We start from the raw sequence: 22,374 nt of genomic DNA, 5'->3' as shown, positions 1-22,374 counted from the left end.
GCCACTGCTATGCTTTGTGTTGGAAACTGTTAGAAATTATACTGAACTCCAAACCCCACTGGAACATGGGATCCCGCAGCCTGGCCAAGCCTTGCATTGTTCTCATTTTCATCCTCATGCTCAGGACTGACTTTGTGAGGAGGCATTGTTGGGATTCCGGAAGCTTTCTGTTACAACTGGCCACACCTGCAAGTTCATTGTCTCTGCATGCCCTGTTCCTCACAGAAGCTAGCTCTTAATTAGTATTTATTTTGGACTTATTTATGGTATAAGCTTAGTGCTCTAATATATTTATTTTGGGGAAGGGCCAAGTTACTCTACATCCTATGTTTGAGCCTGCATTGTTGATACCTCGTGCAGTGACCACCACGTAACTATATACCCATGTGTTCGATATTGACGACGTCACTTGCATCACACTCAGTATTGGGAATTAAAGATGTGAATGTTCTGTGACCAGAGCCAGGTTTGACAGAGGTGGAATCAGCTCCTGGTGGAATACGAATCTTGAGAACTCTGGTCACCTGATCCACTGCATCTAGATTGAGTGTATTTTAACGGAGAAAGAAATTAAACGATTTTATATAAAAAGAATGGCTCTATATTTTTCCTTTGTTCTTTTACCCTTGTCCATGGCATCCTTAGGCACCACAGAATGCTGGACTCCCTTGGAGCTAGTTAGGACTAGAGAAGGCTTAGTGTCTCTCCTCTGCTACAGTCTTCCCTCATCCATCAGTGGAATTATTGATGTTTAGAACAATAGATAACATTGGTGGCATCACTAATTCTGTATTTCTTGTCTATCAGATGCTAGCAGCTGCAGGATATTATAGCCTACATACAGAGCTAAACTACTTAGCCCCCAAATCAGGTGTTATCCCAGTTCCCTAATGGCCTTGTTCCCAACGACCCATATTTAGGAAAGTCTTGGTTTAAAAAATACAGTACAGGGGCTCCTGGGTGGCTCAGTCAGTTAAGCGTCCAACTTCGGCTCAGGTCATGATTTCACGTCTAGTGGGTTCGAGCCCTGCATTGGGCTCCGTGCTGACAGCTCAGAGCCTGGAGCCTGCTTCAGATTCTGTGTCTCCCTCTCTCTCTGCCCCTCCCCTGTTCAGACTCTGTCTCTCTCTCTCTCTCTCTCTCTCTCTCAAAAATAAATACTAAAAAAAAAAAAAAAAATACAGTACATGGGGGTGCCTGTGTGGCTCAGTCAGAAGAGCATGTGACTTTTGATCTCAGGGTCATGCGTTCAAGCCCCACTTTGAGCGTAGAAATTACTAAACAAAAACACAAATTCAAAATATAGAGTACATGGTTCATAACAATATCTTTCATTTGAAGAAAGATAGAGATGAGATTCAATTCAGCAAAGATGGAGAACTTACTGTGTGTCCAGTGGGCTGAGCTTTGGGGATGGGGGTTGGGGAATAAGTGAGACCCAGCACCACAGCTCCAACTCCTGGAGCTCATATCTGAGGGCAAAGCTAACTTCAGACAAGTTAGCTCCCCAGTGGGATGAATGTCAAAGGGGAAATCAAGAAAACCTTCAGGTTCTTTAACAGGAATGTGATCCAGTTTGAGGCTTCAGTGAAATCAACTCTGAGGGAGAGAGACCTGAAATATAATCATCCTTCTTACAGAATGCAGTGATTTTTTTTAATGTTTATTTTTAAGAGAGAGAGAGAGTGGGGGAAGGGCAGAGAGAGAGGGACAGAGAATCCCAAGCACACTCCGCACTGTCAGCACAGAGCCTGATGCGGGGCTCGAACCCACAGATGTGAGATCATGACCTGAGCCTAAGTTGGACGCTTAACCGACTGAGCCACCCAGGCGTCCCTGCAGTGATTTCTTTTTTTAAGAGAAGACAGAAAAATACTCTGAGTGCTCCCATTTCCATGAATAACACCACCATTGATCCAGGTGTGAAAGTCAGAAAGCCAAGAAACCGTGTGGTAGACTTAATTTGAAGTCTCCCAAAGGACCATGCTTAATATTTGTGCCCTTGCATAGTCCCCTTTCTAATCTGGACTGGCCTTTGATCTTTAACCAAAAGAATGTGGCAAAACTAGCAGCTTCCATTTTTGCACTTAGGAGAAGTCAGCTGCCATGTAAGTCCAACCACCCTGAGACCACTAAGCTAACCATGGAGAAACCAGGCAGAGGAGAGGAGAGGAGAACCAAACAAGTGAGCTGGCAGCAAGGACTAAGAACCCAGACAGAAGATCCAAGCTGCGCTGTTTGGGCCACCTTAGCTGATGGGCAGAACAGAAATAGCCTGTCCCACCAAGCCCTGTTCAAACCACCCAGTCATGAGCAAATGACAATATAGTTACTGTTTTAAGTCGTTACATTTTGGGGTAGTTTGTTTGCAGCAGTAGACAACCAAAACACCTTGGCTTCCTTTTGTCTTGTAACCCTCCTTCGTTAAATCCTATCAGTTTGACCTCCAGAACATTCTAAATCCAACTACTCTCTTCATCTCCTCTGACACCATCTGACTCCCAAACTACCAGCCGCTTTTTCTGATAAAAACTGCAATAGCTTCTTAAGTAGTCTCTGTGCATCTACTCAGGGCCACTTCCAATCTGTACACCTTGCTGCAACCAGAGAGATCTTCCCAGAGCATAAATTATGTCATCCTCTCGCTTAAAATATTTCAGTAGCTTTCTTTTGCTCCAAGAATAAAAACCATCAAAGTTCTTTGTGGGGTCTAATGCTTAACAAGGTTCTACCAAGTTTCTGGCCACTGACCCTGCTTGCCCTGTACATCTATCTTTTTCTTTTCTGCCAAACTAGCCTTTTTTCTTTTTTTGAGGTTTTTATTTTTTTTTTAATTTTATTTTTTGAGAGAGAAGAGAATGAGATCATGACCTGAGCTGCAATCAAGAATCAGACGCTAAACTGACTGAGCCACCCGGGTGCCCCCATACTAGCCTCTTAATTACTATACTCTGCCAATCCCTTTTGCCCCAGGGACCTTACATATACTATTCTCTCTTTCTGAAACCCTTTCCCACTCACCTGCCCCTGCCTGCTTTGTTAAGTGCCTCCTGGTTTATCTTAATAGGTTTCAGCTCAAAATCCCGATTCCACACAGAAGCCTTCCCTGACACTCCAGACGGGGCAAAATCTCCCTTTAAAATACTTTCCTTCCAGGGCACCTAGCTGGCTCATTTAAAAGAGCATATGACTTTTTTTTTCTAATGTTTATTTATTTTTGAGAGAAAGAGAGCACAAGCTGGGGAGGGGCAGAGAGAGAGGGAGACAGAGGATCCAAAGCGAGCTCTGTGCTGTCAGCAGAGTCACCCCTAGGTAGAGCATATGACTCTTATTAATAGCAGGTCGTCAGTTCAAGCCCCACGTCAGGCCTGGAGACTACTTAAAAAAAAAAAAAATACAGGGGCGCCTGGGTGGCTCAGTCAGTTAAGTGTCTGACTTCAGCTCAGGTTATGATCTTGTAGTTTGTGAGTTCAAGCCCCACAACAGGCTCTGCTGACAGCTCAGAGCCTGGAGCCTGCTTCAGATTCTCTGTCTCTCTCCCTGTCTCTGCCCCTCTGCCGCTTGTGCTGTCTCTCTCTTTCTCTTAAATATAAGTAAACATTAAAAAAAAAATACCCATTCCTCTCAGCACCTGTCATAGCTATAATGTATTTATTTGGATAATGACTTAATTTAGGATTTAAGTAAGTATTTATTTGATGATTGTCTCCCCCACTAGACTAAGTTTCATTCTGGGTTTATCTGAGCTGAACCTTAAAGAAATGACAAGTCATCTGCACATTGGCTGGAAGTGCAGCCCAAATTCTTTGAAACTACAGTGGGATGTGTCCCCTCTCCTTGAATCTGAACCCTGAGGCCTCCTGACAAATAGAAAATAGCAGAAATTACACTGTACTGTTTTTTAGGCCTAAGCCTTAAGGAAGTGGTCATCTTCCATTTCCTTTTTTTTGTTGTTAGTTTTTTTTAACATTTATTTATTTTTGAGAGACAGAGAGCAAGTGGGGGAGGGGCAGAGAGAGAAGGAGACACAGAATCTGAAGCAGACTCCAGGCTCTAAGCAAGATGTCAGCACATAGCCCGAAGTGGGGCTCAAACCCACAAACTGTGAGATCATGACCTGAGCCGAAGGCGGACACTCAACCGAGTGAGCCACCCAGGTGCCCCAGCCATCTTCCATTTCCTATCACTTTGGATGCTTTCTCTTAAACCTAATCACCATGCTATGAGAAAGCCTAAATAGCCCATGGAGAGGGACAAGAAACTTGGTCCTCAGGCTCAAATGCGTTCCCTGCTGATAGCACTAAATTTGCCAGTTATATCAATGAGCCACCTTGGAAACAGAATTTCTAGCCTCTCCTTTCCCAGTCCCCCCACCAAAATCCCATCTGATACTACATCATGGAGCAGAGATGAACTTTCACTATCGAACCCCGCCTAAATGTAAGATTCCTGAGCAAAATGATTTTTTTTTTAAGCTGTAAATTTTAGGTGGTTAGTTATACAGCAACAGAAAATGGGAACATCAACCAGAAGGATAACCCTGTGCAGAAAGGCAACACTTTCCGGGGCAGGATCACAGAGCTGTTTGTGATGTCCTGCCATCCTGAGTCTTACTGAGCCCTGGCCGGCCAGGAGCCTGGAATGTTTGTTGACATACAGAGGGGGAGTCTGTGGCAGTCCTCAACCAGAGGACAATCCGTCATGTTCATGCTGGTATGCAGGGTGCAGACCTGGATCCAGGGTTCTCTCTTGCTCACAACTTTCCCTCCCCGGGGAATTGGCTGGTGGAGACTACTACACTCCAGAGTTTTGCCCTGAGGGGCAGCCTATTCCAGCTTCTGGAGGTGAATGTGAATGGCAAGGGTTATCAAATTAGCATTTCAGGGGTGCCTGGGTGGCTCTGTTGGTTAAGAGTCTGACTCTTGATTTCGGCTCAGGTCATGATCTCATGGTTTCGTGGGTTCAAGCCCTGCAGCAGGCTCTGCGCTGGGGATTCAGTCTTTTTCCCCCAACCACCACCCCTCCCCTGCTCATGCTCTCTCTCTCCCCCAAAATAAATAAATAAACTTAAAAAAAAGAAGTAGCATCTCATTAAAGACTTGAGAGAGAAGAGACAGTTCAAGGGGGGAATCCAGGTATTCCTGCCCCAGAGGAATGTGCAGCTTTGTCCAGGGTGATTCAGATGAACACTCACATTCAACAGACAAAACTCCAAGAAGGTGCTGTGCTGAGGCACACAACCTACAAGACACCTTCTAGGCCCTTGCTGTCCAACACAGTAGCCACAAGCCACTATGGCTATTTAAATTAAAATGTTAACTAATCAAAACTTTTAATAATTTAAAACAATTCCTCAAGTCTCATGAGCCACATTTCAAGTGCTAAACAGCCAAATGTGGCTAGTGGCTGCAGTATTGGACAGTGCAGATATAGACTATATCCATCACTTACATTTTATTGGATGGTACTGCTCTAGGCCCTTTAAGATTGGTCAACAGAAAAGGCCTTGCTCTCAAGGATGTGAGAACAAAAACAAGAAACAAGGAAAGATAAAACAAGGGCTACCACTGGGAGACTCACAGGAATGGTCACATTTATCAGGCCACAAATTCCAACCCCAAAATATGTCCCTAAGGAGCTTTGGGGAGCAGCCTGAGTGGCCCACCTGAATTTTCAGCTTCCCTTCCTGGTCACTGATAACACTTTTTCCAAACTCCTTAATATAGTCATTTCCTGCCTGGGGGGTATCAAATTTCATAACTTTAGTATCCAATATGTTCAACAAAAATGTAACGCAGCATCATGGTTAAGAACATGGACTCTGAAATCAAACTTTCCGTGTTAAAACCCTGTTCCAGGGTTTCCTAGCTTGAGTGAACTTGGCAAGTTACTCATTCTCATAGAACCTGGTTAAGGGTATTATAACCTACTTCCCAAGGTTATTGTGAAGATCACATGAAAAAGCTTAATGGTGCCACAGAATAGTGAATACTCAGTGAATATTCGCTCCGATTTTTCCTAAGCTTATTTAATCTTATTTGGGTTTTGAAGAAAGCCTTCAATGGGGATGTGATGATCCCCCTATATCCTCAATGGGTGTGTGTGATCACTTTATCCTTGTCTACCTCCATTCTCCGTGTCTTTCATGCCCCTCTTCAGTTCTCCTGATCTCTGGGCCGTCCCCGGCACTTTGACATGGTGGCACCTGGCTCCAATGTGGCTACCAACAACCAGGTACCAGAGTATGAGGACTCTTCATCTTGGGTGAGGCCACTCTCCTTTTCTGGTCTGTGCTTCCCTTCATTGCTTGGGTTCAGATTACCTAAATACTAAATGTATTCGTACTTGTAAAAGAAATCACAGGAGCCTGGAGTCTCATACTCTGGGTGAAATCCAGAGATTAGGGTGGGAGAAAGAGAGCTGTTAACGTTAAAAATGCAGGAGTTGCCTTAGCTGGCTCTTGCTTCACAGGTCTTGCAGTTTAACAGGCCCTGGGATAAGGCTGAGGGCCCTGTCTGAGTGAGGGCTGTTCACCAAACCGTGCCCCGTCTGCTCCTCAGGTCTGCGTGACGAACACAAGATAAAACAGGTGTGCAAATAAAGTATAAACTTAAATCCCTAAGGGTTGTTAGAAGTTCCTCCACGGGAAGGCTGTGCTTTTAAGAGTGTGGCTCCTTTAAGAGGCGGGCTCCATCCCTACTAACAAAGAAAGTCCCCGCCCCCGGTTGCCAAGGTGCTCTATGGCGTCCCATTCTCATTGGTGAACGTCGGTGGGTGAGGCGCCCAGAGACATTTCCAACGAGCTGGCGGGGGGGAAAGATGGCGACGCCCCTCGGGTGGTCGCAGGGGGGGTCAGGATCAGTGTGTCTCGCTTTCGATCAACTGCGGGACGTGATCGAGTCTCAGGAGGAACTGATTCACCAGCTGAGGAATGTGGTATGCAGCCCGAAGAGCTGGGGGAGGGCCGGACCGGACACCTAAATGGCGGGGGCGGGGCCAGACCCTGTCCCGACGCCGATGGCGAGCTTAGAGCACATTGCCAATGGCGTCATCAGGAGGAGGCGGGGCCCGAGTATGTTCTGGCTGGTAGGGGTGGAGCCAAAAAGGGTCAAGGTCTTCATGATAATTTTCCAGGGAATTTAAACAAAATTAAGTTGCTTTCTACTCTCTGTCTGGTTGTGTAAGGCGTACTAGATATCTCCCCGTGTATTCACTGAGCCTCACTTTCCCCACTTCTAATTGGAGATAACTTCATTGGCTTCCCCGGGGTTCTCAGATGCAGGTATTGAAACTATAACGCGTTTTCCATTATGGACATCTCCTCCCCAGTGTCTAATGCAGCGCCATTTTGAGTGCAGTAAGCACAGGTTTGTCTCTTGCACATGTTAACTTAAGGGCCTGCGACCCTTTAATGCCCCTTTGCTTTTGCCTTCTGAGTCAAATCCTAGTTCATGAGTTCAAAGCATTGGAGACACAGATTACCTGGACAGGCATGGTAAAGTCTTGGGCAGCTGAAGTTCATGGTTTTTCTGTTTTTATTTTCTATCTTGATAAGACAGCTGGGAGATATCTCCATCTCAGAAACAAAACTGACTTAACATTTATTTCTCACCCTGAGGGGTGCGTGCAGCTCTAGGCATTCAATTACCTGCAATTCCCTGAGGGTACCCAGCTCTTCTTTGCAGCTGGCCTTTGCATGTATGTTCTCACCATCTAGAACACTTTTCTGTTCCACCCCCTCTTCTTGCCCACCCCTGTTTACCAGTCAGAGCTCATGTCTGATGACCCCTTCTCCAGAAGCAGGTCTGACCCTTCCCCAGACCAGGGGCCTCCTCTGGGCACCACAGCCTTTTGTGCTTCTCCATCATAGTGCACACTGTGTTAGAAGTACTGGCCATGGGCTATCTCCTATATCACACTGGTTGCTCCTTGAGGGCAGGACCTAGAGCTGAGCCTCTGTGAATCTTATGGAACCAAATTCTCCCTGTTCAGAGCCCAAGTCTCATCCTAGGTGCCCTGGGTATCATCCCATTGTCTAACCTTGGTCCTGGTCCCTAGAGAGTACCCCTTCAACACCAGCCCCAGGCCCTCCCTGAGCCAGGCTCTGTTGCAGATGGTTCTCCAGGATGAAAATTTTGTCAGTAAAGAAGAGTTCCAGGCAGTGGAAAAGAAGCTGGTGGTAAGTAAGGGCCTCTGTGGGCTCCTGATCTTCCCCCATTTCCTGGGATCCCTGTGGATGGGCACAGTTATTATTGGCCTCTGACAGCTTCCTGCCCTAGTAGTGAGGACAGAATCTTCCTGTACCCTGGCTTCTATATGCCTGTCTGAGAAATGGAGCTGTTAATGGAACCTAGGAGACCTAGGGTAGCTCAGGGGTAATGAGGTCACTGCTTTCTGTTCCTGCAGGAAGAGAAAGCTGCCCATGCCAAGACCAAGGTCCTCCTGGCCAAGGAAGAGGAGAAGTTGCAGTTTGCCCTCGGAGAGGTAGAGGTGCTATCTAAACAGCTGGAGAAAGAGAAGCTGGCTTTTGAAAAAGCGTGAGTGGGCCTTTCAAAGGGTTGTGAAGGGTTGGGGGTCCAGGCTGCCTGTCAGCCTTCCCACCCTCTCTTGTCTTATCTTCTCCACCCAGGCTGTCCAGTGTCAAGAGCAGAGCCCTGCAGGAATCCAGTAAGAAGGACCAGCTCATCACCAAGTGCAATGGTAGGCGGGAGGCCCGTGCTCCCCCCCACGCTTACATACATGGGCTCTTCCCTAACAGCGCAGTGCCTGTGTCAAGGGCAGGGTTTCACCCCAACTTCTGCCCCCGGCTGAGGATACCAGGAGGCCCAGGCGGGCCACACCATCGCAAAGGCCTTCAGGGACCAGGCAGGCCACGGAAATGAGGGAAGCAGTTGGTGTACAATATTCTTCATGGCCATAAAGGAATGGGCTCGCTCCCATTTTTCTTGAAACATACGACCTTTTAGTCCAACTTTTGTTTTCCCACTTTTGATGGGTATTAGAAATAGTGTACTTCACTCATACCTTTTACAAGAGGAACAGCAGGGCAAGCACAGTCCTATCTGGGAGCTGACTGCTAGGGACCCAGTAGCGAGGGGTAGGGACTGTGGTGACAGGAAGAGCCGTGCCCTCTCTCAAGGGCTTAGTGCCTCTGCTCTGGGGAGGAGGGGGGCAGTATTGTCAGATCCTTAAAAAAGAAACTGGAAGCCAGTTTTTCATGGAAACTTTTCTGACTTTTTAGTGTTGGCAACTGATTTAGAAATTTTAAAACTATTGTATAGGCTAAGTATAATATGCCCATAGGCCATTAGTTTTCATCTCTGCTCTGTGCAGATGTATGTGGCTCCTTGTTGGCTCACTTGGTGCCATGAGCTGTGGGGCACTTTCTGTCAGCCACCCAGTGTCTCTAGATCCCAGGAATGCCTTTCAGTTTCCCAGAACACTAAATTCCCCTTACCTGGTTTAAGGAACAGATCTGAATTCCACATGCAACATCTGCTTCATACATTGCAGCAGATTTTGAGTAGGCCAGAGACCAGAGCCCAATTCCAAAAGAGATTCAGAGTCCCTTCTGATGGATTGTCACCTGAAGTCTTGGGCACCCGTACCCACCAATCCAGCCCTCTCTCTCCCTTGGTGAGTACTCTTACTAATAAGATGCCAACAGGCCAATATCTTGATCTGACTAGGTAGGCTGACAGGCCTTGTGGCTGTTTGACCAAGGGCTCTCAGTAGGGCCTCCTGGGGCCCAGCAGGCAGTCACTGCCTCTGTACCCAAGGCCACCAGACCCCACTCCTTCCTGTCTCTCTGCCTGTCCCCATACTTCCCTAAAAGAAACCTAGAGTTCTTTTCTGGTGGTACTCGAGCATTTCCTAGAGATCAGCCAAAGCCACGGGGTTCTATATCTGCTTGTGGAAGGGGTGTGTGTGTGTGTGTGTGTGTGTGTGTGTGTGTGTGTGTGTATGCTATGGGGATGGAACTTGGCTACCCTCCCCCAGAATGTCCCAGACCCCTCCAGTGGGACACAAGCCCTCACCTGAGCAAATCTCATGACCTGAGCCTCCCCCTGGCCTGTTGGCCAGGTTGGGGAACCTCCCTTTTTGTGGTTTTAGTTTGTTTTTTATACTTACATAGTTTCTTATTTTTCTCAAAGGGATTTTCTAACCATTCTCTCTGTGGGTGCTATTTATTTTAAATTCATCTCTAATTTATTTTAAAAGATTCACATAAATTTCTGATGTCTTTTCCCAAAAGAACTTCACAATCAATCAATCTGCGTGACCTGGGGAAGAAGGTTCAATAGGCATGGTCCTATGACCGAGTGAGCTCATTTTCATTCTCTTCCTTCTCCTGTGTCTTTGTCTCCTCTTTTCTATGCTGTGCATTAACTTTTTACCAAATCTTCTCTTCTGAAACCTTAAATACTTCAGCATTTCTACATTTTTTAGACCTTGTGTTCTAGTTAATATTTGTCTAATCTTTAAACGTGGTGGGATTTTCTTCCTAGGAGGATCAGAATTTTCCAGGGCTCCCTAAGGGTCAGTTTATGTAAATGAAGCACCGCCTCCCCCCCCATCCCTACAACCTCTTTCGATTTTGATGCAAGACACAAAAATCATCCTTGCATCTAATGAGCACTTAATTTGGGGTAAGCTTTGTCACCACTGTCTCCTCTCACCTCACGCCCCTGTGCTGTCCCTGTCCCCATATTACAGATGAGAAAATGGGTCTAGAAGAGGAGGCAACTTGCCCAAAGTAGCAATACTGTCTCATCAATATTAACACTGCTAAAACATCACCCTCTGTTCTCTGATCAGTTCCTGAGTTTTAACTCTCTTTCAGGAGCTGCCTCCTTGAGGGTAGGGGCCCTGTCTTCTCTCCTTAAGCCCTAGCACAAGTCTGGGCATCCAGCTGGCCCTCAGTACGTCTGGTTGGATTGAGATGACTGAACTAAGTGATGTTTCTAAGTCCTAACTCCCCAGAGGATATCCTGGTCATTCATTCCACAAATAAATTTATTGTGCACCTTCTATGTGCCTGGTACGATTTTAGGCCTTAGGGTTAAAGCAGTAAATTTAAATAATATTTATCATTATGGATTTCATGGATGTAAATCCTAGCAGAGAAGAAAAGTGAGTAAAATATGTGGTATATTAGGTATAAGTGTTAAGAAGAAAAAGAAAGCAGGAAAAAGGGATAGGAACTATTGGGAGAGGTTGTACTTTAAACTAGGAAGTGTCTTGCCAAGGAGGTGATAGCTGTGAAGATCAGCAGGAGTTAGGGACAGGAGCCATTCATCCTCCTGCCTTTGGGCAGCACTGTCCACCACTCTGCAGAGGCCTTTTCCTGCCCTCATGTGAGTCACCTGGTCCAGAATAGAGTTGTAAAGTCACTGACACATTCAGCAGACATTGTGCCGCTCAGTCACCATCCTATCAAAACGCCATAATAAACTCATTCTTACCATGATGTTAACAGCTACTTGTGGAGAACCCCTGGGTCAGGAGAGCCAAGTTCTAAAAAGACCCATAAGGGAATGAATGCCTTATCTCAGGAAGGAGCCCTTCGGATGGGAACCACGCCTTCTCCCTGCCTCTCTCCCCCACAGAAATTGAGTCTCACATTATAAAGCAAGAAGATATACTTAATGGCAAAGAGAATGAGATTAAGGAGTTGCAGCAAGTTATCAGCCAGCAGAAACAGATCTTCAGGTGAGGTGTCTGGGCTAGGCTGGGGGTTGTTGATGGAAGTAGGGAGCCAGCTCTCTGGTCCCTACCCTAGACTGTCCCCAGCCCATGCCCAGCCAGCTCCATTGCAGGAATCACATGTCTGACTACCGGATCCAGAAGCAACAGGAGAACTACATGGCCCAAGTGCTGGACCAGAAGCATAAGAAAGCCTCGGGGACGCGTCAGGCCCGGAGCCACCAGCATCCCAGGGAAAAATAAAATTGTCTTCACCTTCCTGTTCTGTAGCTGTAATGCTGGACCTCTGCCTTCTCTGCTGTGGGGGTCCCCATCCCTGTGGGTTTCTGCTTCTGCCACGTCAGGCCTCACCGGTGCCCTGACTCCCAGGGAAGAGGCAGAAGGCACTCTTTTTTTTTCTCTCCTGCCTGCCTCCGGGGCCTTCATGACAGAAGGGAGAATCAAGTTACCAGGGACTGGGTGGGGGACAGGCCTTGGACCACTACTTTCCAGGCCACTCCTTGGCTCAGAAAAGGATGCTGCTCAAGTCTCCAGCCCCTGCCACTTCCCTCCCTCCCTTGGATAGTAGGGGGAGTGAAAGTGTGGGGGTATAGCGTAGGGGAGGACTACTTTGTTGTCTAATAGGCACTGTCCTTCCTACTCTTGGTATTTAATCCCTCCCTATGTAAACAGCTCTGGTTACCCCTGGTTACCTGTAAACACCCCACCCCACTCCCAGTGCCTTGGTAAATTTAACTCTCCCAACTTGGCTATAGAGCAGGAAGGGCTCTGTGTGTGTGTGTGTGTGTGTGTGTGTGTGTGTGTGTGTGTGTGAAGTCCTGACCAGAGACATCAAAGATCATGGGTTCCAGGACCACGATGAATTTGGGAAATCAGTTTCCATCATATAATGTTATGTTATACCTGTGAATCACACTTGGACCTTCTTACACTTCCCCCAAACAGAAGCTCGAGTCTTCCCAAAGGGAAGGAAGGGAAAAGGACCATGCTATGTCTATTTTTAAGGTGGGGGAAGTCTGCGAAGGGTCTAGGACTCGCTAAAGTTGCATATGCAGGGCTAGATGATAGGCAGGCTTGATCCTTTCACAAGCCATCTCTGATGGCTAGGTGATCATGGAGACATACCCAGGCAGGAGACCCACTCGGAGGCTGAGTCAGATTTGTCAAGTCTAGCCTAACCTGGGTCAGTGTGAGGATGAGTACAATGGGGATGGGGGTGCTGATGTGTTTGCTCCAAGGCCACCCGGAGCCTGAATCATAGTAGGAACTCGAAGCCAGAAGTTTAAGGGTAAAGGGTGCCCATTGTCATTGTCCCAGGGCTATGACAGGTGGTGACTCCTGCCCAATCTGTTCCTGTCCCCAGGGTGAGTCCTGAGGTGGTGGGGGCTGGAGTGAGGGCCTTGCAAGTGCCTGGGAGAGCACAGAGCTCTTTCTACCTCAGAGTCTTTATACAGGGGGCTACAGCTACCCCCAGAGGTTCCTAGGAGACCCCACATAGGCATCCAGGGCTTGTTCTAGGTGCCAAGGCAGAATGGGAATGCTAGAGCTATGCACTCCAGCCCCATCCAGGATGTTCCCACTAAAGGCAATGGGTCCAGCCAGAGACAGCACCTACCTGAGGCCCTGGCACAACTTTCTGGGTCGAGGGAGCTTACCAAGCAATGCTTTCTATCGGATCGTGGGCTGATGGGTCAAGGAAGGTGGTGGGTACACCCTTATGAACTCTAGCTAGTACAAGTGATAAGGCTGGGGAGAAGGGGTGCACTGAGGTGATGGGAAGACACTGGGGGCTAAGGAGAAGATGAAATTGCTCACAAGATCTGAGTTGCCTGGTCTGAAAGTGTGGTCCTGGCCCCCTGGCTCACATTCTAATCCATACCACCATGGTCCTTGTTAGGCAGACCCCTGCTCATCCTGTTTCCTAGCCTGTGGAGGAGTGGAGATGGGCCTAGCCCCTGGCTTCAAGTTGCACACCTGCCTTTCCCTCACCTTCATGTCAGCCAAAGCCTGGCGATGCACCCTAGGCTTCTGGCCCGCGCCAGGGGAGAAAGCTGGAAAAGTAGAGCCTAGGGCCCAAGTCTCTCCTGCTAGCGACGCCACCGCTTCGCGAGCGGACGCGGCCGCTTTAAGGCGCGGTGACCCCACGACACCCGCGGGCGGGGCGGGGACAGTGCGGGCGCCCGCGGCACCGGCGGAGGCTAACGTGAGGGAGGTAGTGCGCGGCGTCCAGCCCCACCATGCTGACCGCGCTCGCACCGCCAGCCCTGCCTGGGCTCCCAGGGCGCCTGCCTGAGGTCCCCGCCCGGCGCCAGGACTCCTCCGGTTCGTCAGGTTCCTACCACACGGCTCCGGGTTCTCCAGAGCCCCCGGACGTTGGGCCGGACGCGGAGTGCCGAGCGAATTGGCCCGGGGTGGCCCCTGCGCTGGGGGCGGGCGCGCAGCCTCGCCTGTCCGTCAGCGCCCAGAATAGCCGCCAGCAGCTCGGGACCGGCTCGGGTTTCCCGCGAGGCCCGGGCTCCGGCCCGCGGCCACCCCAGCCCCAGCTGCGCATGCTGCCGTCGGGGGAGATGGAAGTCATCTTCGGCGCCGGGGCCCTGTTCAGCCGCTCCGACGCGGCGGATAGCGAGGTGCAACAGCTCACCGCTCGAGCTTTCCGCAGCCTCTCTCCGCCCGGGCCCGCGACTCCTGCTCCAGCAACACCGACGCCTCAGGCCCCGAACGGTGGCTCCCGCTGGGCCACTTACCTGGAGCTGCGGCCCCGCGGGCCAAGTCCTGGGACCCCGGCGCAGTTCGAGTGTGTGGAGGTGGCGCTGGAGGAACGTGCCGAGCCCGCCAGACCCCGGACTGTGCCCAAGCGTCAAATTGAGCTGCGCCCCCGACCCCGGAGCCCCCCGCGGGAGGCGGGCGCGCCGCGCCCCCGACTGCTTCTGCGCACTGGCTCCCTGGATGAGTCGCTGGGCCGCCTGCAGGAAGCCGCGGGTCTAGTGCAGACAGCACTGGCCAGAAAACTAAGCCCTGCGGCCCCTGCCCGGAGCAGCGCCACCTTCGGGCCCACGGGGCGGCTGGAGTGTGCGACCCGGGAAACGGCCCGCAGTACCCGAAAGGTCCTGGAGGAGGCCAGGTCTCGGCCACCCCGCGTGCATCATAGTTCAGCCCCCGCCAGGGCACCACGGCCGTGGCCTAGCCTCCGAGAGCGCGCGATTCGGCGTGACAAGCCCGCGCCGGGGACCGAGCCGCTGGGTCCGGTTAGTTCCAGCATCTTCCTGCAGTCAGGGGAGAAGATTCAGGAGGCGCACAGTCAGGAACTCAAGACTCGGTTCCCGCGAGAGACTCTGGATCGAACCATCCTGAGAGAACCGTCTCCGCCTTTTGAGTCTAGGGACCCCCGGGAGGTTCCGAGTAAGGCTGGAAAACCTAGGAGCTCGTCCCCACTGTGGCAGGCTCCAAATGGGACCGTACGGGGTCCTCACTGCCCGTCCCCCCAGAATCTGCCTCCGTGGAATCGAGCTATTCAGAGAGTAAGTAGCCCGTCGTTTCCCGAGGCATCCTCTGCCTGGGGAAATCAGGATCCTGCTATCGAGGAAACTGTCAGCAGAAGAAGCCCTTCCCCACCGATCCGTTCTCAGTGGAATCAGGGTGTTGCCAGAACAAGAAGCCCATCCCCCGAAGCCCCTTCCCTGTGGGAGGTTCCGAAACCTGCAGTTGGGAATACCGCAGAAGGCAATAGGAGCCCGTCCCCGCCGGCCTTGTCCTCACTGGAGCCTCCAGATCGTACTAATGGGACGTGGAACCCATCTCCCCAAGAGACGTGGGATCCCACACTGCAGGGCTCATCGATAGTACCTACATCGGAAGCTCTAAATGGGATAGGGCAGGAGGAGCTGGCGCTGCCTAGACCGTCCGCCCCCAGGACCCCTGAGCTCACAGACGCGCAGAGTCCGTCCACGCGGGAGATGCGGAAACTTGCCTTCCGAGGCAGTCAGCCGTCGCCAGAAGTGGCTGCACCCGAGCTGCCCCTCAGTCGCCTCGTGGGCACCTTGGATGCCGATGTGCACCGGGAAGTCTCGGGCCCTGGAGAAGCAGCCTCGGGACGACCGCGCGTGGCCATTCCACGGCCCCGCGACGTGCGCAAGATGGTGAAGACCACGTACGCGCCAAGCTTTCCTCCGGGAACACCAGGTTCGGGGCTGCCTGCGCCTCCCGCGGAACCCCGCGGAGAGGAGGGCGGCTCATCCAAGACACAAGAGTTCCAGGCGTTGGAGTCCCCAGCCCCAGCTCACTACACTTCTGTTTATCTGAAGGACTTTCTGCCAGTCGTGACGCACCCCTACGAGCCCCCAGAGCCGTCCCCCGACACAGTCCCCCGGGATGCTTCACAGCCCAACGGGGTCCTGAGGCGGAGAGCAGAGAACAGCACCGCAAAACCCTTCGCGCGCACTGAGATCCGCCTGCCTGGTGCACTGGCCTTGGGCCGCCGGCGGGAGGGACCTGGGGGAGTCCTGGTGCGCGGTTCTGGCGTAGAGAACCGGGATGCGGAGGTCCAGCGCCTGGTCCCTGACGGCCAGGGGCGGACCAGCCCTCTAGGAGGCGCTCGCACCTCACCCCAGCAGTCGCCCATAGGGCCAGCCGGGCCCCAACCATCCAGACCACCCTGTCCCAGCTCCCCTCAGGCGAACCCTAGCTTGAGCCCTGGGATAGCACCCAAATTGGAGACGCCTCGTGTGGCTCCAGAGACCGCGACTTCTGTCCAGTCGTCTCTCCCGCGGGAGCCCCAGGCGTCGGCAGGCAGAACGGCCCCGCCCCAGCCCCGCGCCGCGTCAGCGCCACCGATGGACCGGTCCCCAGAAGGCCCTTTCCAGGGGGCGCGGAAGCCACCTGGGACCGCGTATCCGGGGAAGGTCCTGGTGGACCCCGAGAGCGGCCGATACTACTTTGTGGAGGCGCCGCGACAGCCTCGGCTACGGCTGCTCTTCGACCCAGAGAGCGGGCAATATGTAGAGGTGCTGCTGCCGCCATCGCCCCCAGGGCCACCCCGCCGCGTCTACACCCCGCTGGCCCTGGGCTCCAGCCTCTACCCGCCCACCTATGGGCCTATCCCCAGCCTGTCGATGCCGCCATCCCCGGGCCCGCCGGCCTTCAGCGGCCCCCCACTACCCTGGGCCTCTGAGGCGGGGCACCTGGACGGGATGTATTATCTGCCAGTGAGTGGAACCCCCAGCCCCGCACCCCCTCTGCTCCTCTGTGCTCCACCCAACAGCTCAGGTTCAGCCCAGCCCGGCAAAGGGTCCTTGTTCCCAGTGTGAGGTCTGATCCCCCATGGTGTTGGGGCCTGTTGGTAGCCCTGGAGGTTCTGGCATCCAGTCCCCTGCCCTTCTTTCCTTCTATCACCTCTTTCTTTTACTCATCGCATCCAATCTTCAGACCGGAAGTTACCTTCAGAGAATGTATCTGAAACTTTGGGACTGATGGAGCTGGAATTCAGAAAGTGGCTGCCTACTTCCTCCCCCAACAAAATTGTATACTCCTTTCCCAAGCATTCCCAGAGTGTAGTGTGTTTGTGTGTGTGTAAAAGTGAGGGGTCTCAAGAGTTGTCCCCAGGAGCCAATTTGAGGGGCTGTTGGGGTTTGCTAGGGGCAACAAGAAATAGGAGCAGCAGAGGTCTGGGCTGCTCCCAGAGGTAGTGAGCTGTCTGTCCCTCCCTGAATGGTGGACCCAGCTGAGATGGAGCAGGCTAGTGAGCACTGGTGGGATGGAAGGAGAAGGACTCTGGCTAGCAACTTTGTTATTCTTTGGAAGAGGGTGTGAGCCTTGGCCTGGGAGGCTGTGTGGGAAAGTGGCCAGTGCAGCCCCTAGGCCAGGCAGGGTCTGAGAAGGAGAGCTGTTGAGACAGCAGGTGGAGGCAGAGCAGGGAAGTAATATGGAAGTGGTTATGGTTATGGACAGTCAGCCTGGGGATGGGGGTTGGGTGGGGAGGCAGCTGTAGTCTCCAACTGGGAGCCCCAACTCTCATCCTCCCCTTAACCTCAGCATCTGACTTGGCTTCTCTAAGCCCTCAGAGCTGAGCTGGCTCATCCTAGGGCCAGGAGTGGGGGGCTTAAGCCATCCCCACCCAGAGTGGAAAGCAGATGAAGTGAATCATCAGGAAGGACTTACAAGCAGAACCTCTTGACCATTCTGGGTTCTGGGTGTAATGGAGGATGAGTTAAGGCTGGCAGTAAAAGGGATGCCCCTGGGGTCGGGATGAGGGCGGGGACAGAGACATGGAGCCTCAACTGGTTCAACTACCTCAGTAACAGTTGTGGCAACCATGCCCAGAGAGGGGGTGGCTCTGCAGGCTGGGCACAGCAAGGAAGGGCCTGTGTTCTAATTGCCCTGAGATTATAGGAGCCTCTGAGGAGGCCTGAGAGAGATGAATGGGGTAGGAGATGCTCTGCATGGGGGTCTGTGTGGAGTTCTGAGCTTGAATTGGCAGAAGCTTGTTGAACTGATAAGTGATGATGTGATGAGTTTGTGGAAGAAGAGTTCCCATTAGAAGCAGTTGTTGGGGACAGAGATGGATGCCTTACTTAGGTTCCAGGCCTCTGGGGGGTCTGGGTCCCTTGAAGTCTATCTGTCTGCCTCTCTGCCTTGGACTGGAAGCTGACCAGGAGAACTATGAGTCAGAATAACCTGAACATCTTCTTATGGCCACAGATGCTGGTTCTGATGACATGAAGGGCCCTGGGCTGCTCCTGGTCCCCTCACCTCATCCTGGTGTGCAATAAATCACTGACCCAATGAGCCATGATGGTCGGAATGACTGGTGTAACTTGTCTGATTTCTGATTTCCTATCACAACCCCTAACACCCCCCATAATGCTCTTCCATGCCTTGGTATGGCCCTCAGGCTCAGGGAAGGAGCCCATGTGTGTCTTTCATGTGCCGTGGCATCCTTGCCTCAGCAAACTTGCCTCCCAGGGAGGGAGCCCTAGGCTGGCAGCCATGCCTGTGACCTAATTCCTCCTGGTGGCTGAGTGGCCAGTGGCTTTGGGGTCAATCAGGTTTGGATTCCAGTTTCAGTATGGCCCTTGTAGCTGTATGGTCTTGGATTTGTCACTTCTCTCTGAGCCTTCATGTGCTCATAAAAATGACACTAACCAAGTACCTCTTCCCCCAAGGTACTCAGGACAGTGCCCACTGAGTTGCCAGATCCCAGGACATGGGAGGTATCAGCTCCCATGTGTTCTTGCCCACGCTCAGCCCCCCTCCTTACATCATTGTTCCCTATCTGTGAAATGGAGTTGAGTTGGTTGAAGCAAGGATCCCACTAGAGGAGGTGCACACGTGGCATCTTCAGGGCCCTGGGGGAAGGGAGAGAGTGGGAGGGGTGAGGTGTTGGTTCCCCATTGGTTGGGTCAGGAGTTCCGGGGCGGCCCCCACTGCACACATACACATGCACACCTGCACCCCAACCACAGCCCATGCTCACTGAGCCAGCTCCACAGACCATGAGGCTGTCACTGACACTGACACTGCTGCTGCTGGGAGCCTGGGGCATCCCAGGGGGCCTTGGAGACAGGGCTCCACTCACAGCCACTGCCCCGCAGCTGGACGATGAGGAGAAGTACTCAGCTCATATGCCTGCTCACCTGCGCTGTGATGCCTGCAGGGCGGTGGCCTACCAGGTGAGTACCTCCCCCCAGCAGTTCCCCTGACCCTATCCAGGCCCCTCTTGAAGACAGTCCCCTCCTTCTACCTCAGATTCTACTATTGGCTTTTGATTTCTTTTTCTTTCTTTTTTTTAAAATATTTATTTATATATGTGAGATCATGACCTGAGCCGAAATCAAAAGTGGGACGCTTAACTGACTGAACCACCCAGGCGCCCCTGGCCTTTGATTTCTAAACTCTCAATCCCAGGGTATCGAGTTAGATTCAGCCTTCCATGATATTTCCACCTTCACCTCACCTAAACCTCCATGCCTCAGTTTACCCATCTCTCTGCCCAACAGCAAGCAGATTATCTGGGACACCCATTCCACAATATCTTGAGACCCTAGGTAGTCATGAGCTTGTCCTCTTGGACTCTTTCTTTTCCAGGCTTATCCTCGGGTTGGGGCTCCTTCCCAAAATATGACCAGGGAGCACTGGTGTATATGTGCATGTGTGCATGTGGGTTGAGTACATGAATATATGAGTATGTGTGTATCTCGCGTTCATGCACAAGCCTGTCAAGCATGCCTGAATATCTCTATGGGGGGAGGGGAGCCTATGAGCACACGTGTCATTGAAGACTGGGCTCTGTTTTTTTTTTTTTTTTTTCTTTTTTCTTTCCTTCTTGTGGTTTAAGAAGAAGAATGGCTCTGTCAGCTAAGCATCGACTTTTGGTTTCAGTTCAGGTCATGATCTTGCATTTTCTGGGCTTGAGCCCCATGTCGGGCTCTGCACTGACAGTGCAGGAGTCTGCTTGGGATTCTTTCTCTCTCTTAAAAATAAATAAACTTAAAAAAATAAAATAAAATATCATGTGCTGATGGGCAGGTGTGCCCTGGGGAAGGAGGCCCAGTGCTCAGGCCTAACTTTCCACTTCAGAGTTTCCCACCCACCCCATTCCAGGGAAGTGGATCCTATCTCAGCAGACCCAGTCTCAGCTTTCCGAGCCTGTGGGAGGGCCATGAAGCCTGTTCACAGGAGTTTCCTGCTCAAAAGGCTTACCTCACTTTCTCCCGGAGACCCAGGCTCCTGTCTGCCCCTCTCCCACCATTGAGCAGTCCAAAAGTCCTGGCTCTCAGCCCCTCCTTGTTCTAGATGTGGCAACATTTGGCAAAGGCAGAGGCCAAGCTTCACACCCGGGACTCAGGAGGGCAGCAGGAGCTGAGTGAATCAGTATACACAGACATCCTGGACCAGAGCTGCTCCCAGACCTGGCAGGGGTGAGTCAAAAGTCTGGTCCCTACCACCCTCCCCCAGGGGAAGGGATGATGCGTAGAGGTTCTCATTCTCCCACTCACGCCAGACACACAATCCACTAGGGCTCTGGTCTAAGGTAGGGGGCTGGCTGTGAGGCAGTCTGAGCTCTGGAGCTAGGAGCAAGTAGAATGGTAGGTGGCCAGGATATATGGTTGCTGTGTGACCTTGGGCCAGGGGCTTTCCCTCTCTGGTCCTCAGTTTTCCATCAGGGAAGATCAGAATCTGGGCTCTGGCTTCAGCAAATGCCCAGTGTGCTCAGCTTCATGTGGGGATGGATCCCTTGCTGGCAGGGCTCCCACTAATGCTGTATCTCTCCTCCCCACTGCTTCCAGCTACGGGGTCCGAGAAGTGAACCAGGTGAAACGTCTCACGGGCCCAGGACTCAGCAAGGGGCCAGAGCCAAACATCAGCGTGATGATCACAGGGGGCCCCTGGCCCACCAGGTGATGGCAGGAATGGGGGGTGGAATGGAGACTTTGGAGCCTTGATCAGCCCCCTGTGGGGCAGGCAAAGTCTGAGGCTCTTGCTGGGCTCCCGTAGGCTCTCCATGACATGTTTGCACTACCTGGGGGAGTTTGGAGAAGACCAGATCTACGAAGCCCACCAACAAGGCCGAGAGGCTCTGGAGGCGTTGCTGTGTGGAGGCCCCCAGGGGGCCTGCTCAGAGGAGACACCTGTCACGAAGACAGAGCTCTAGTCCAACTGCTCCTTCCCCTTCCTGGTCAGCCCCTGAAGGGAGCTGGGCTTCCTCTGGATCTGTCCTACTCCTTTGTGCAGGCTGCCTGGAGGGCAGGGAGGCCATGCTTTTCTGTGCTGCCATGGCCACCACCCCCCTCCTCAGGCTTTAGAACACTGGGGCCTGGTGTGTGTGAGGCGAGGCCTTCCCTTCTGGACTCAAATAAAACCCAGTGACCTCCATTTCTTGATTTCTTCCCTCTGCAAAAGGTGCTCATGGGGCTGGAAAGTCAGACTTTGGTATTTCTGCTGAGGTTGTACCTAGAGAGGGCCAAATACACTTCCATACAGTTTTCCAGAGGTAGGTGAAACCTGTCATGGCTAGAAATGTGAGCAAGCTGTCAAAGGCATATGGAATCAGTTATATGAATGATAAAACCCAGATCCATCATGAGAGAAAAGGAAAACTCCATGAGCAGACTACCTGTGGACACGCCTACTTAGCACTCTGCTATCTGTGCCCCTCCCTGAACACTGGTCTAACTGGGTCTATGCCCAGCAGCTGTTCAGTTTCCGGACTCTACCTCTGACCCTAGCTGGCATGATTGAGCCCTAGGTGTCTGCCTGGGACTGGGGAGGGCAGGGTTCCTGGAACGTGCTGGATTCAGTATCTTGATTCTAAGTCCTGCTCTCCCCAGAAATTCTTCTGGCCTGAGAACTTTCCTTAGCAATGGAGGAAATGGTTCCACCTGGGCCCCACCTAAGTCTGGGAACCTGTGGACAGGCAGTGCTATACCTTGTAGTTTCTTTTGTGGGTGTCTCTCTGATCTGCTGAAGCCCTGGGAGGTGGACAGAACAGACACTCTAATCCCCAGTTGACAGACACCGAAACCAAGGCTTAGAAAATAAAGGAGGCTCAAACCAAGTCCAAGTTTGAGTAGTGACAGGGCTGGGAGGGGATTCAGATTTGGGGAATTCGGGGGGAAGTCATTGCTGGAGGAATAGGGGTGCCCCAGGCAGGACCTGACCCCTCCAGATTTTATG

General features: G+C 51.8%; 3 protein-coding genes across 5 annotated transcripts; all 3 read left to right on the top strand.

Annotated features, from left to right (window-relative positions):
- The first annotated feature begins 4,641 nt into the window (after positions 1-4,641).
- On the top strand, positions 4,642-11,966 carry SPATA24 (spermatogenesis associated 24). Of its 3 annotated transcripts, XM_042936706.1 has the most exons (8): positions 4,642-4,713; positions 6,160-6,264; positions 6,472-6,589; positions 8,114-8,179; positions 8,407-8,537; positions 8,630-8,700; positions 11,610-11,712; positions 11,805-11,966. In XM_042936706.1, the coding sequence occupies exons 4-8, from the start codon at positions 8,114-8,116 to the stop codon at positions 11,947-11,949; spliced, it is 516 nt and encodes a 171-aa protein (XP_042792640.1). In that variant the 5' UTR covers positions 4,642-4,713; positions 6,160-6,264; positions 6,472-6,589; the 3' UTR covers positions 11,950-11,966. The 3 variants fall into 3 exon arrangements, with proteins under 3 accessions (XP_042792640.1, XP_042792637.1, XP_042792634.1); XM_042936703.1 differs by lacking the exons at positions 4,642-4,713; positions 6,160-6,264; positions 6,472-6,589 and adding an exon at positions 6,785-6,936 and having other exon boundaries at positions 11,820-11,966; XM_042936700.1 differs by lacking the exons at positions 4,642-4,713; positions 6,160-6,264; positions 6,472-6,589 and adding an exon at positions 6,785-6,936.
- Positions 11,967-13,943: 1,977 nt separating this feature from the next.
- Positions 13,944-18,495, top strand: PROB1 (proline rich basic protein 1). The gene has a single exon (XM_042936690.1). The coding sequence runs from the start codon at positions 13,944-13,946 to the stop codon at positions 17,007-17,009; it is 3,066 nt and encodes a 1,021-aa protein (XP_042792624.1). The 3' UTR covers positions 17,010-18,495.
- Positions 18,496-19,149: 654 nt separating this feature from the next.
- MZB1 (marginal zone B and B1 cell specific protein) lies at positions 19,150-21,573 on the top strand. The gene is made up of 4 exons (XM_042906028.1): positions 19,150-19,370; positions 20,494-20,618; positions 20,988-21,098; positions 21,196-21,573. The coding sequence occupies exons 1-4, from the start codon at positions 19,167-19,169 to the stop codon at positions 21,350-21,352; spliced, it is 597 nt and encodes a 198-aa protein (XP_042761962.1). The 5' UTR covers positions 19,150-19,166; the 3' UTR covers positions 21,353-21,573.
- The last annotated feature ends 801 nt before the right edge of the window (positions 21,574-22,374 follow it).

The sequence above is a fragment of the Panthera leo genome, chromosome A1, assembly GCF_018350215.1.
Source record: "Panthera leo isolate Ple1 chromosome A1, P.leo_Ple1_pat1.1, whole genome shotgun sequence".
NCBI classification, from domain to species: domain Eukaryota; kingdom Metazoa; phylum Chordata; class Mammalia; order Carnivora; family Felidae; genus Panthera; species Panthera leo.
The sequence above is the reverse complement of the archived record's forward strand: the minus strand, read 5'-3'. Positions and strand labels throughout refer to the sequence as shown.